Below are 15,300 nucleotides of genomic sequence, written 5' to 3'. Positions count from 1 at the left end.
GGAATGAAAACAAAAAGACAAAAGAACAGTCTGTATTTATTCTTTATTTCAACATTCATTTTTATTGCTTTATACATAAGAGATTTAAATGTATAGCAGCAGCAGATCAATAAGCCCGTTCACTAAATATGTAAATACAATGAGGACGAGTGGATTCACACTTTACAGAGACGAGCTCTAATAAAAACCAACCAGGTTCCACATTTAAATGTGACCAAACATCCCAGAACACTGATGCTCTGTAAATCCAACCAGCCTGTAGTTGATCTGTTGGACATGTTGACGCTCTGAGGTCATTGATCATTTCATCAGTAAATTCTGTGCAGTGACTCTTGTTCGGTGAGTTCATGGACACACAATCAGTTTGTTTCACCTCCATCTCACATGTGGAAAAGAAAAGAACAAATAATCAGCTCATTGATGAGGATCAGGATCAACACAGGTTCTAAAACATCACACAACCTGATTTCTACATTGATTTAGAAAACAACAGCAACATTAGTTCTTTCAAACACATTCATGTCAGTGTAATTATAGATTTCTGTCTTTACAAAGTGAGAACTAAATATGTGTGATAAAGGAAGGTCAGTGTTTGATTGACAGCTGATCTCTGTGTGGAGCAGAAACGTCACCACAACGAACTTTGATCAACCAACATGGAGACAAAAGAAGTTAAAGATTTACACACATAATCTAAATCACTGCTTTTAATGACTCGAGTCTATTTGAGTTTACAGAACTCAGCTGTGGATCCAAACCGAACCCTAACTCCAGCACAGAGAGGCTGAGTGAATGTGGTCTGGACTCTGTGGAGGAGAGTCATGGTGTCAGAGACTCTGTAGAAGGACAGAACACCTGCACTGTGATCTAGGTACACTCCTACTCTGGAGGACCGAGGACCTGACACTGGAGTCATGATCCCGTTGTAATAAAAGCTATAACTTTCTTTATCACAAAATAACGACCAAGATTGATCATTTAATCCAAATGGACATTTACCTCCTTCTCTGCTGATATTCTTGTATGTGACTGCTACATCAACTCCTCCTATCACCCCCATCTCCACCTCACAGTAACAACGTCCAGTCAGACTCTCTCTACTCAGGACCTGAAGAGAACCAGTAAATCTGTCTGGGTGTTCAGAATAAGACTGTCCTTTACTCATATATGTTACTTTTCTGTTTCCCTCAGATAATAACATATATCTGTTTACTGTGTTTGGATCCAGTGTGATTTCCTGTGAATATTTTAAGAAGTCAGCTCTGGTCTCTGGCTCTGGTTGTGGCAGTAAAACATCCACTTGAGACACAATCTGTAAAATCTCTGTCTCTGTCTCACTCAGAATGTCCTGTAGTCGACCTCTGACCTGTGACACAGCTGCTGTCACGTCCTCAAAGATCCTCATAGGACGGATCCTGATGCTGGATGAGTGTGTAGATCCACTGAGTGGTGACAGTGAGGGGTAGTTGTGGAGAAACTGGTTGTGATCCTCTGTGTCTGAGAGCTGCTTCAGTTCATGGTCTTTCCTCTTCAGCTCAGTGATCTCCTGCTCCAGTCTCTCCTGAAGCTCTCTGACTCGACTCACTTCAGTTTCCTGCTGGGATCTGATCTGCTGCTTCACATCAGAGCTTCTTTTCTCCAGCAGACGGATCAGCTCAGTAAAGATCTCCTCACTGTCCTCCACTGCTTTATCAGCAGAGCCATTGATGGCCTCCTCCTCCTGTTGAAGCAGCTTCACGTCTTTCTCTGTGTCCTGGACTCTCTGCTGGATTGTTTGTCTCCTCAGCCCGAGCTCTCTCTGCCTCTCAGTCCTTTCTGCTGCAGCTGTAACTGTGTCGTGGTCTTTATGTTCCTCCATAGAGCAGAGATAACAGATACACTGCTGATCAGTGCGGCAGAATATCTTCATCACCTCGACGTGACGGGAGCAGATGTTCTCCTGGAGCTTCTCCGAGGGCTCCACCAGCTTGTGCTTCTTCAATGGAGCTGACTGAAGATGAGGCTGGAGGTGTTTTTCACAATAAGAGGCCAAACAAACCAAACAGGACTTGATAGCTTTCAGTTTTCTCCCAGTGCAGACATCACAGGCCACATCTTCAGGTCCAGCATAGCAGTGATCAGCAGGAGCAGCTTGGAGTCCAGTCTTCTTCAGCTCCTCCACTAAATCAGCTAACATGGTGTTTTTCTCCAGGACAGGCCTCAGTGTGAAGGTCTGTCTACACTGAGGACAGCTGTAGCTTCCTCTCTCCTCCCCATTGTCCCAGTGGGTGTTAATACAGCTCTTACAGTAGCTGTGTCCACAGCCAGTAGTCACTGGATCCTTCAGTGGATCCAGACAGATCGAACAGGAGAATCTTTCTCTGTCCATTTGATTTTCTTGCTGCGCCATTTCAGCTGCTGCCAGTGACTTTAGAACAGTTTCACTTCCTCTGAACACAAACAGATCTCTGCTCCTCCCCCTCTCGTTCACTTCCTGCAGTGACTCAGCTCCCACAGTTCACAGCTTGTTGTTCACTGGTTCTTACACTGACACGCCTGTGAAGGGAGGAGACACAGACATGTCCTGACTGGGAGGAGCTGGTTGTGAGTTTTTATCTGTGTTATCACATCTCAAAGTGAATAGTTGCACTGGGAACTGTCACATTCAGCTCACAACAGCTCAGGTTGTAAGATTCACATTCTTCAAAGTTTCCAGAAAAGTTAATGAATCTTTTCAATGGAATAAAAACCAACTTACAAAGAGCTTCACAAATGAAAAACACAAGTAGAAGTTGAAGTTGATCCGATGAAAGCCCTGGTACAAGTAAATCAAAGTAAAAATGTGGAATATGGCCAAAATGGCCACTAAATGCAAATTAGCAGGCTTCCTGTTGCGTTTTTCCAATTGCACCTAAATACTTTTTTGTTTGTCTGGTCATGATACACCTGTGTATCGATTTTTATGAAGATCGGTCAATGTTAACACATTTTGCGATACCCATTGAAAATTCCAGAATAAGTAAATTTTCACCACTTTCTAACTTTCTGCAAATTTTGGTAAGACTTTGAGCATGTTAAAGCCCTCAAAACGTCAATTAATTTGTCTGAATAATAATAATAATAATCGTTACAATTTCAATAGGGCCTCACCTGTCATGTCAGTGCTCGGGCCCTAATGAGACAAAAACATTGTACGATGATAAAATATCTACTTTTTTATTCTAACATTTACCTTCATACCACAATCTGCCATTGATCTGTTTCTATGCTTCGGGTTACAAAGTTTAACGTCTTTGAAAACGTCCTCAACCTCGGGCAAAAGAGTTTGCGATTGGTTATTTATAACGTCCACTTCCAACTCAAGTCCAGGACATGTTGAGATATCTATGTTTTGTTTTCTACCTTATGAATATATTCTACTATATTTTACCTACATTATATCCTGTGAATCAATATTTGCTGTGTAGTCTATAGAATTAACAATATTACAACTGTTTATTTTATCCTGGAGTGATACATAATTTCTGGACTCAGGTACAGGGTCAAACACAGAGTGCAAACATTTGAGTGTTAATCTGACTGCAATGTGCAATTTGGGAAAAGCGTGAGAAGGGAAATTCATCCTGAGATTTGAGATAATGAAAGCACGGATTCTCAGGAAGGAGAGAGGATGCGCCCAGACTATAACAAAGAACCATTTCATGAATTATTATGGGAAAATCATATGAAATCCTCCTCTAAGGTCCAATCTACTGGGTCTCTCCACTGCAAAAACTCCCTTCTTGATAAAGGCACAATATTGAGAGACACCTGGTAGATTGGACCTTCTCTCAACAATGATGTGCTTGCAAAAACTGCACTCTGAGAGACAGTACACATCTGGCCAATCGCTGAGTGTCCTGAAGAAAATAACCGCCTCTGTGTTGGACTGTGTGTCTTTTACAAATACTGTGGACTTGGTAAAGTAGGGGCTTCTTTCGTGACATGATCCAGTGACCTGGTGACGTGTCCGGCAGAACTCCAGAGATTCTCTGTAAGTATTGTTCTTATACAATAAATGTACTACTGTGAGACTTTTGAACACTGGACTTGTCTAATTATTTACCTTTCCCACTTGAACCTCGAATCAACGAACACGCTGTCTGGTCCTGAAGGGCTCAACAGACAGCAACAGGAGAAGAGAAATGAAAAGTCAAATGTAATTTCCAAAATGCTTTTATGCACAAATAACACTCAGGTAATATTGTTTTTTTCTCTATTTAGAATAATGAAATATTTCATCCGAGGAGGGGGAAAACAAAGCACTGATATACAACCACAATCCTGTTTACACTGGGAATCACAGCGCCTTCGAGCAGATCTATGTTTTCTGAAGTCTGTTTGCACTTGAGCTTCTCCACATTGAGCCGCTGATTGGCTGCATTCATCACTTGTGAATCTTAACGGGTAAATCTTCATGTTTGATTTGTTGTTCGCTGCTTTTAATCAATTTGTTGAAAAAGCCTTAAGTGGGGAAAAGGGATATTTGCAGGAATGTGCAGCATGATGCAGTGCAGGATTTACATAATGTCAGATGATGTTTAAGCTGGTTTACATGTGATATTAATGCTGCATGCAGCTGCATTTACCCTGAATGTTCTTGTCTTTACATTCCAAAAGGTTTTAACAGTGATAACATGTAAATGTTGCGTTGGGTTCTGCTGCTTCCTATAATGAACCATCACTAGTAAAGAAAAACATAAATGCCTATTTAATAATCGCACAAATTGTTGTTAATAAATGAAATACTTTGTGATATGTGACACTTGTGGCGCTCCATAGCTTCCAAGTGGCCAATAAATAATAAAACAAAATAGAACAGCATTTTATTCTGCACCTTTTTTAAGCAATATCACATCTGACAGGAGGACAGAGCCAGAGAGGGTTTTAATTGCCGTTTTATGATTTGGTTTTTGTTATAGTTGAATCCTTTCAGTCCCCAAAATAAAAGTTTGGTTTAAGTATAACTTCTATGTAACTGCTCCTTACAGTTTATTATTCGCCCTTAACATGCACAGAGTAAACGTGTCTGCTGGAGAACAGCCTCGGGCAACATTTACAAACTCACATGATGTGATGTCGCTGTCCTGTCACCCTCATCATTACATCAGCAAGTGCAGCTTAATGTGAAGGGGGGTGGGGTGGGGGGGTGTTAGGTGTTGAGTTGTGTTCTTCTCATTAAACAGATTAAACATGTGAATGTGTAGAATCTACAGGCGAGAGAAGAGGGTTAGGGGCGAGAATCCTTCTGGTGTCTAATACTTGGAATTCATATGCAAATACCTGTTATTAAAGATGATACAAAATGTCGTCTGGACTTAGAACACTTACAAAAAGTATCACTGTTTGTGTTTTGTGTGGAAAAACATGACTTGTCCGACTTTGTAGAGTAAACAGAAGTGTTTCCATGGATGATCGCTGTCTCCACCACTGTCTGAACTTGGAAGTGGAATGAAGACAAAAAGACAAAAGAACAGACTGGATTTATTCTTTATTTCAACGTTCATTTTTATTGCTTTATACATATATAAGAGATTTAAATGTATAATCACATGTTTAAGAAACATGTGATGAGAGCAGCAGCAGATCAATAAGCCCGTTCACTAAATATGTAAATACAATGAGGACGAGTGGATTCACACTTTACAGAGACGAGCTCTAATAAAAACCAACCAGGATCCACATTTAAATGTGACCAAACATCCCAGAACACTGATGCTCTGTAAATCCAACCAGCCTGTAGTTGATCTGTTGGACATGTTGACGCTCTGAGGTCATTGATCATTTCATCAGTAAATTCTGTGCAGTGACTCTTGTTGGATGAGTTCATGGACACACAATCAGTTTGTTTCACCTCCATCTCACATGTGGAAAAGAAAAGAACAAATAATCAGCTCATTGATGAGGATCAGGATCAACACAGGTTCTAAAACATCACACAGCCTGATTTCTACATTGATTTAGAAAACAACAGCAACATTAGTTCTTTCAAACACATTCATGTCAGTGTAATTATAGATTTCTGTCTTTACAAAGTGAGAACTAAATATGTGTGATAAAGGAAGGTCAGTGTTTGATTGACAGCTGATCTCTGTGCGGAACAGAAACGTCACCACGACGAACTTTGATCAACAAACATGGAGACAAAAGAAGTTAAAGATTAACACACAGAATCTAAATCACTGCTTTTAATGACTCGAGTCTATTTGAGTTTACAGAACTCAGCTCTGGAGTCAATATGATGAATCCTAACTCCAGCATAGAGAGGCTGAGTGAATGTGGTCTGGACTCTTTGGAGGAGAGTCATGGTGTCAGAGACGCTGTAGAAGGACAGAACACCTGCACTGTGATCCAGGTACACTCCTACTCTGGAGGACAGAGGACCTGACACTGGAGTCATGATGTCGTTGTAATAAAAGCTATAACTTTCTTTATCACAAAATAACGACCAAGATTTATCATTTAATCCAAATGCACATTTACCTCCTGCTCTGCTGATATTCTTGTATGCGACTGCTACATCAACTCCTCTCACCTCCATCTCCCAGTAACAATGTCCAGTCAGACTCTCTCTACTCAGGACCTGAAGATTATGCGTGAATCTGTCTGGGTGATTAGCATAAGACTGATTTTTACTCACGCATGTTGCTTTTCTGTTTCCCTCAGATAATAACAGATGTCTGTTTGCTGTGTTTGGATCCAGTGTGATTTCCTGTGAATATTTGAAGAAGTCAGCTCTGGTCTCTGGCTCTGGTTGTGGCAGTAAAACATCCACTTGAGACACAATCTGTAAAATCTTTGTCTCTGTCTCACTCAGAATGTCCTGTAGTCGACCTCTGACCTGTGACACAGCTGCTGTCACGTCCTCAAAGTACCTCAGAGGACGGATCCTGATGCTGGATGAGTGTGTAGATTCACTGAGTGGTGACAGGGAGGGGTAGTTGTGTAGAAGCTGGTTGTGATCCTTTGTGTCTGAGAGCTGCTTCAGTTCATGGTCTTTCCTCTTCAGCTCAGTGATCTCCTGCTCCAGTCTCTCCTGAAGCTCTCTGACTCGACTCACTTCAGTTTCCTGCTGGGATCTGATTTGCTGCTCCACATCAGAGCTTCTTTTCTCCAGCAGACGGATCAGCTCAGTGAAGATCTCCTCACTGTCCTCCACTGCTTTATCAGCAGAGTCATTGACGGCCTCCTCCTCCTGTTGAAGCAGCTTCACGTCTTTCTCTGTGTCCTGGACTCTCTGCTGGATTGTTTGTCTCCTCAGCCCGAGCTCTCTCTGCCTCTCAGTCCTTTCTGCTGCAGCTGTAACTGTGTCGTGGTCTTTATGTTCCTCCATAGAGCAGAGATAACAGATACACTGCTGATCAGTACGGCAGAATATCTTCATCACCTCGTCGTGACGAGAGCAGATGTTCTCCTGGAGCTTGTCCGAGGGCTCCACCAGCTTGTGCTTCTTCAATGGAGCTGACTGAAGATGACGCTGGAGGTGTTTTTCACAATAAGAGGCCAAACAAACCAAACAGGACTTGAGAGCTTTCAGTTTTCTCCCAGTGCAGACATCACAGGCCACATCTTCAGGTCCAGCATAGCAGTGATCAGCAGGAGCAGCTTGGAGTCCAGTCTTCTTCAGCTCCTCCAGTGAATCAGCTAACATGGTGTTTTTCTCCAGGACAGGCCTCGGTGTGAAGGTCTGTCTACACTGAGGGCAGCTGTAGCTTCCTCTCTGCTCCTCTTTGTCCCAGTGGGTGTTAATACAGCTCTTACAGTAGCTGTGTCCACAGCCAGTAGTCACTGGATGCTTCAGTGGATCCAGACAGATCGAACAGCAGAATCTTTCTCTGTCCAGTTGATTTTCTTGCTGCGCCATTTCAGCTGCTGCCAGAGACTGTAGAACAGTTTCACTTCCTCTGAACACAAACAGAACTCTGCTCCTCCCTCTCTCATTCACTCCCTGCAGTGACTCAGCTCCCACAGTTCACAGCTTGTTGTTCACTGGTTCTTACATTGACACACCTGTGAAGGGAGGAGACACAGACATGTCCTGACTGGGAGGAGCTGGTTGTGAGTTTTTATCTGTGTTATCACATCTCAAAGTGAATAGTTGCACTGGGAACTGTCACATTCAGCTCACAACAGCTCAGGTTGTAAGATTCACATTCTTCAAAGTTTCCAGAAAAGTTAATGAATCTTTTCAATGGAATAAAAACCAACTTACAAAGGGCTTCACAAGTAGAAGTTGAAGTTGATCCGATGAAAGCCCTGGTACAAGTAAATCAAAGTAAAAATGTGGAATATGGCCAAAATGGCCACTAAATGCAAAATAGCAGGCTTCCTGTGGCGTTTTTCCAATTGCACCTAAAGACTTTTTTGTTTGTCTGGTCATGATACACCTGTGTATCGATTTTTATGAAGATCGGTCAATGTTAACACATTCCGGGGTTCTCGGGGGGCACCGTTGAGCCATTTTGCGACACCCATTGAAAATTCCTCCAGAATACGTAAATTTTCACCACTTTCTAACTTTCTGCAAATTTTGGTAAGACTTTGAGCATGTTAAAGCCCTCAAAAAGCCAATTTATTTGTTTGAATAATAATAATAATAATCGTTACAATTTCAATAGGGCCTCACCTGTCATGTCAGTGCTCGGGCCCTAATGAGCCAAAAACATTGTACGCTGATAAAATATCTACTTTTTTTTTCTAACATTTACCTTCATACCACAATCTGCCATTGATCTGTTTCTATGCTTCGGGTTACAAAGTTAAATGTCTTTGAAAATGTCCTCAACCTCGGGCAAAAGAGTTTGCCATTGGTTATTTATAACGTCCACTTCCAACTCAAGTCCAGGACATGTTGAGATATCTATGTTTTGTTTTCTACCTTATGAATATATTCTACTATATTTTACCTACATTATATCCTGTGAATCAATATTAGCTGTGTAGTTTATAGAATTAACAATATTACAACTGTTTATTTTATCCTGGAGTGATACATAATTTCTGGACTCAGGTACAGGGTCAAACACAGAGTGCAAACATTTGAGTGTTAATCTGACTGCAAAGTGCAATTTGGGAAAAGCGTGAGAAGGGAAATTCATCTTGAGATTTGAGATAATGAAAGCACGGATTCTCAGGAAGGAGAGAGGATGCGCCCGGACTATAACAAAGAACCATTTCATGAATTATTATGGGAAAATCATATGAAATCCTCCTCTAAGGTCCAATCTACTGGGTCTCTCCACTGCAAAAACTCCCTTCTTGATAAAGGCACAATATTGAGAGACACCTGGTAGATTGGACCTTCTCTCAACAATGATGTGTTTGCAAAAACTGCACTCTGAGAGACAGTACACATCTGGCCAATCGCTGAGTGTCCTGAAGAAAAGAACCGCCTCTGTGTTGGACTGTGTGTCTTTTACAAATACTGTGGACTTGGTAAAGTAGGGGCTTCTTTCGTGACATGATCCAGTGACCTGGTGACGTGTCCGGCAGAACTCCAGAGATTCTCTGTAAGTATTGTTCTTATACAATAAATGTACTACTGTGAGACTTTTGAACACTGGACTTGTCTAATTATTTACCTTTCCCACTTGAACCTCGAATCAACGAACACGCTGTCTGGTCCTGAAGGGCTCAACAGACAGCAACAGGAGAAGAGAAATGAAAAGTCAAATGTAATTTCCAAAATGCTTTTATGCACAAATAACACTCAGGTAATATTGTTTTTTTCTCTATTTAGAATAATGAAATATTTCATCCGGGGAGGGGGAAAACAAAGCACTGATATACAACCACAATCCTGTTTACACTGGGAATCACAGCGCCTTCGAGCAGATCTATGTTTTCTGAAGTCTGTTTGCACTTGAGCTTCTCCACATTGAGCCGCTGATTGGCTGCATTCATCACTTGTGAATCTTAACGGGTAAATCTTCATGTTTGATTTGTTGTTCGCTGCTTTTAATCAATTTGTTGAAAAAGCCTTAAGTGGGGAAAAGGGATATTTGCAGGAATGTGCAGCATGATGCAGTGCAGGATTTACATAATGTCAGATGATGTTTAAGCTGGTTTACATGTGATATTAATGCTGCATGCAGCTGCATTTACCCTGAATGTTCTTGTCTTTACATTCCAAAAGGTTTTAACAGTGATAACATGTAAATGTTGCGTTGGGTTCTGCTGCTTCCTATAATGAACCATCACCAGTAAAGAAAAACATAAATGCCTATTTAATAATCGCACAAATTGTTGTTAATAAATGAAATACTTTGTGATATGTGACACTTGTGGCGCTCCATAGCTTCCAAGTGGCCAATAAATAATAAAACAAAATAGAACAGCATTTTATTCTGCACCTTTTTTAAGCAATATCACATCTGACAGGAGGACAGAGCCAGAGAGGGTTTTAATTGCCGTTTTATGATTTGGTTTTTGTTATAGTTGAATCCTTTCAGTCCCCAAAATAAAAGTTTGGTTTAAGTATAACTTCTATGTAACTGCTCCTTACAGTTTATTATTCGCCCTTAACATGCACAGAGTAAACGTGTCTGCTGGAGAACAGCCTCGGGCAACATTTACAAACTCACATGATGTGATGTCGCTGTCCTGTCACCCTCATCATTACATCAGCAAGTGCAGCTTAATGTGAAGGGGGGTGGGGTGGGGGGGTGTTAGGTGTTGAGTTGTGTTCTTCTCATTAAACAGATTAAACATGTGAATGTGTAGAATCTACAGGCGAGAGAAGAGGGTTAGGGGCGAGAATCCTTCTGGTGTCTAATACTTGGAATTCATATGCAAATACCTGTTATTAAAGATGATACAAAATGTCGTCTGGACTTAGAACACTTACAAAAAGTATCACTGTTTGTGTTTTGTGTGGAAAAACATGACTTGTCCGACTTTGTAGAGTAAACAGAAGTGTTTCCATGGATGATCGCTGTCTCCACCACTGTCTGAACTTGGAAGTGGAATGAAGACAAAAAGACAAAAGAACAGACTGGATTTATTCTTTATTTCAACGTTCATTTTTATTGCTTTATACATATATAAGAGATTTAAATGTATAATCACATGTTTAAGAAACATGTGATGAGAGCAGCAGCAGATCAATAAGCCCGTTCACTAAATATGTAAATACAATGAGGACGAGTGGATTCACACTTTACAGAGACGAGCTCTAATAAAAACCAACCAGGATCCACATTTAAATGTGACCAAACATCCCAGAACACTGATGCTCTGTAAATCCAACCAGCCTGTAGTTGATCTGTTGGACATGTTGACGCTCTGAGGTCATTGATCATTTCATCAGTAAATTCTGTGCAGTGACTCTTGTTGGATGAGTTCATGGACACACAATCAGTTTGTTTCACCTCCATCTCACATGTGGAAAAGAAAAGAACAAATAATCAGCTCATTGATGAGGATCAGGATCAACACAGGTTCTAAAACATCACACAGCCTGATTTCTACATTGATTTAGAAAACAACAGCAACATTAGTTCTTTCAAACACATTCATGTCAGTGTAATTATAGATTTCTGTCTTTACAAAGTGAGAACTAAATATGTGTGATAAAGGAAGGTCAGTGTTTGATTGACAGCTGATCTCTGTGCGGAACAGAAACGTCACCACGACGAACTTTGATCAACAAACATGGAGACAAAAGAAGTTAAAGATTAACACACAGAATCTAAATCACTGCTTTTAATGACTCGAGTCTATTTGAGTTTACAGAACTCAGCTCTGGAGTCAATATGATGAATCCTAACTCCAGCATAGAGAGGCTGAGTGAATGTGGTCTGGACTCTTTGGAGGAGAGTCATGGTGTCAGAGACGCTGTAGAAGGACAGAACACCTGCACTGTGATCCAGGTACACTCCTACTCTGGAGGACAGAGGACCTGACACTGGAGTCATGATGTCGTTGTAATAAAAGCTATAACTTTCTTTATCACAAAATAACGACCAAGATTTATCATTTAATCCAAATGCACATTTACCTCCTGCTCTGCTGATATTCTTGTATGCGACTGCTACATCAACTCCTCTCACCTCCATCTCCCAGTAACAATGTCCAGTCAGACTCTCTCTACTCAGGACCTGAAGATTATGCGTGAATCTGTCTGGGTGATTAGCATAAGACTGATTTTTACTCACGCATGTTGCTTTTCTGTTTCCCTCAGATAATAACAGATGTCTGTTTGCTGTGTTTGGATCCAGTGTGATTTCCTGTGAATATTTGAAGAAGTCAGCTCTGGTCTCTGGCTCTGGTTGTGGCAGTAAAACATCCACTTGAGACACAATCTGTAAAATCTTTGTCTCTGTCTCACTCAGAATGTCCTGTAGTCGACCTCTGACCTGTGACACAGCTGCTGTCACGTCCTCAAAGTACCTCAGAGGACGGATCCTGATGCTGGATGAGTGTGTAGATTCACTGAGTGGTGACAGGGAGGGGTAGTTGTGTAGAAGCTGGTTGTGATCCTTTGTGTCTGAGAGCTGCTTCAGTTCATGGTCTTTCCTCTTCAGCTCAGTGATCTCCTGCTCCAGTCTCTCCTGAAGCTCTCTGACTCGACTCACTTCAGTTTCCTGCTGGGATCTGATTTGCTGCTCCACATCAGAGCTTCTTTTCTCCAGCAGACGGATCAGCTCAGTGAAGATCTCCTCACTGTCCTCCACTGCTTTATCAGCAGAGTCATTGACGGCCTCCTCCTCCTGTTGAAGCAGCTTCACGTCTTTCTCTGTGTCCTGGACTCTCTGCTGGATTGTTTGTCTCCTCAGCCCGAGCTCTCTCTGCCTCTCAGTCCTTTCTGCTGCAGCTGTAACTGTGTCGTGGTCTTTATGTTCCTCCATAGAGCAGAGATAACAGATACACTGCTGATCAGTACGGCAGAATATCTTCATCACCTCGTCGTGACGAGAGCAGATGTTCTCCTGGAGCTTGTCCGAGGGCTCCACCAGCTTGTGCTTCTTCAATGGAGCTGACTGAAGATGACGCTGGAGGTGTTTTTCACAATAAGAGGCCAAACAAACCAAACAGGACTTGAGAGCTTTCAGTTTTCTCCCAGTGCAGACATCACAGGCCACATCTTCAGGTCCAGCATAGCAGTGATCAGCAGGAGCAGCTTGGAGTCCAGTCTTCTTCAGCTCCTCCAGTGAATCAGCTAACATGGTGTTTTTCTCCAGGACAGGCCTCGGTGTGAAGGTCTGTCTACACTGAGGGCAGCTGTAGCTTCCTCTCTCCTCCTCTTTGTCCCAGTGGGTGTTAATACAGCTCTTACAGTAGCTGTGTCCACAGCCAGTAGTCACTGGATGCTTCAGTGGATCCAGACAGATCGAACAGCAGAATCTTTCTCTGTCCAGTTGATTTTCTTGCTGCGCCATTTCAGCTGCTGCCAGAGACTGTAGAACAGTTTCACTTCCTCTGAACACAAACAGAACTCTGCTCCTCCCTCTCTCATTCACTCCCTGCAGTGACTCAGCTCCCACAGTTCACAGCTTGTTGTTCACTGGTTCTTACATTGACACACCTGTGAAGGGAGGAGACACAGACATGTCCTGACTGGGAGGAGCTGGTTGTGAGTTTTTATCTGTGTTATCACATCTCAAAGTGAATAGTTGCACTGGGAACTGTCACATTCAGCTCACAACAGCTCAGGTTGTAAGATTCACATTCTTCAAAGTTTCCAGAAAAGTTAATGAATCTTTTCAATGGAATAAAAACCAACTTACAAAGGGCTTCACAAGTAGAAGTTGAAGTTGATCCGATGAAAGCCCTGGTACAAGTAAATCAAAGTAAAAATGTGGAATATGGCCAAAATGGCCACTAAATGCAAAATAGCAGGCTTCCTGTGGCGTTTTTCCAATTGTACCTAAAGACTTTTTTGTTTGTCTGGTCATGATACACCTGTGTATCGATTTTTATGAAGATCGGTCAATGTTAACACATTCCGGGGTTCTCGGGGGGCACCGTTGAGCCATTTTGCGACACCCATTGAAAATTCCTCCAGAATACGTAAATTTTCACCACTTTCTAACTTTCTGCAAATTTTGGTAAGACTTTGAGCATGTTAAAGCCCTCAAAAAGCCAATTTATTTGTTTGAATAATAATAATAATAATCGTTACAATTTCAATAGGGCCTCACCTGTCATGTCAGTGCTCGGGCCCTAATGAGCCAAAAACATTGTACGCTGATAAAATATCTACTTTTTTTTTCTAACATTTACCTTCATACCACAATCTGCCATTGATCTGTTTCTATGCTTCGGGTTACAAAGTTAAATGTCTTTGAAAATGTCCTCAACCTCGGGCAAAAGAGTTTGCCATTGGTTATTTATAACGTCCACTTCCAACTCAAGTCCAGGACATGTTGAGATATCTATGTTTTGTTTTCTACCTTATGAATATATTCTACTATATTTTACCTACATTATATCCTGTGAATCAATATTAGCTGTGTAGTTTATAGAATTAACAATATTACAACTGTTTATTTTATCCTGGAGTGATACATAATTTCTGGACTCAGGTACAGGGTCAAACACAGAGTGCAAACATTTGAGTGTTAATCTGACTGCAAAGTGCAATTTGGGAAAAGCGTGAGAAGGGAAATTCATCTTGAGATTTGAGATAATGAAAGCACGGATTCTCAGGAAGGAGAGAGGATGCGCCCGGACTATAACAAAGAACCATTTCATGAATTATTATGGGAAAATCATATGAAATCCTCCTCTAAGGTCCAATCTACTGGGTCTCTCCACTGCAAAAACTCCCTTCTTGATAAAGGCACAATATTGAGAGACACCTGGTAGATTGGACCTTCTCTCAACAATGATGTGTTTGCAAAAACTGCACTCTGAGAGACAGTACACATCTGGCCAATCGCTGAGTGTCCTGAAGAAAAGAACCGCCTCTGTGTTGGACTGTGTGTCTTTTACAAATACTGTGGACTTGGTAAAGTAGGGGCTTCTTTCGTGACATGATCCAGTGACCTGGTGACGTGTCCGGCAGAACTCCAGAGATTCTCTGTAAGTATTGTTCTTATACAATAAATGTACTACTGTGAGACTTTTGAACACTGGACTTGTCTAATTATTTACCTTTCCCACTTGAACCTCGAATCAACGAACACGCTGTCTGGTCCTGAAGGGCTCAACAGACAGCAACAGGAGAAGAGAAATGAAAAGTCAAATGTAATTTCCAAAATGCTTTTATGCACAAATAACACTCAGGTAATATTGTTTTTTTCTCTATTTAGAATAATGAAATATTTCATCCGGGGAGGG

The 15,300-nt window shown here is 41.5% G+C and overlaps 2 protein-coding genes and 1 pseudogene across 2 annotated transcripts; all 3 read right to left on the bottom strand.

The window, feature by feature from the left end:
• Positions 1 to 29: 29 nt before the first annotated feature.
• LOC133026921 (tripartite motif-containing protein 16-like) lies at positions 30 to 2,459 on the bottom strand. Its single transcript, XM_061093906.1, has one exon. It carries the CDS (start codon positions 2,387 to 2,389, stop codon positions 722 to 724), a length of 1,668 nt encoding a protein of 555 aa, XP_060949889.1. The 5' UTR covers positions 2,390 to 2,459; the 3' UTR covers positions 30 to 721.
• A 3,035-nt stretch (positions 2,460 to 5,494) lies between these two features.
• Positions 5,495 to 7,959, bottom strand: LOC133026920 (tripartite motif-containing protein 16-like; annotated as a pseudogene).
• A 3,050-nt stretch (positions 7,960 to 11,009) lies between these two features.
• Positions 11,010 to 13,399, bottom strand: LOC133027151 (tripartite motif-containing protein 16-like). Its single transcript, XM_061094176.1, has one exon. The coding sequence runs from the start codon at positions 13,395 to 13,397 to the stop codon at positions 11,736 to 11,738; it is 1,662 nt and encodes a 553-aa protein (XP_060950159.1). The 5' UTR covers positions 13,398 to 13,399; the 3' UTR covers positions 11,010 to 11,735.
• Positions 13,400 to 15,300: the final 1,901 nt, after the last annotated feature.

Source organism: Limanda limanda, chromosome 20 (assembly GCF_963576545.1).
Source record: "Limanda limanda chromosome 20, fLimLim1.1, whole genome shotgun sequence".
Classification (NCBI taxonomy): Eukaryota; Metazoa; Chordata; class Actinopteri; order Pleuronectiformes; family Pleuronectidae; genus Limanda; species Limanda limanda.
The sequence above is the reverse complement of the archived record's forward strand: the minus strand, read 5'-3'. Positions and strand labels throughout refer to the sequence as shown.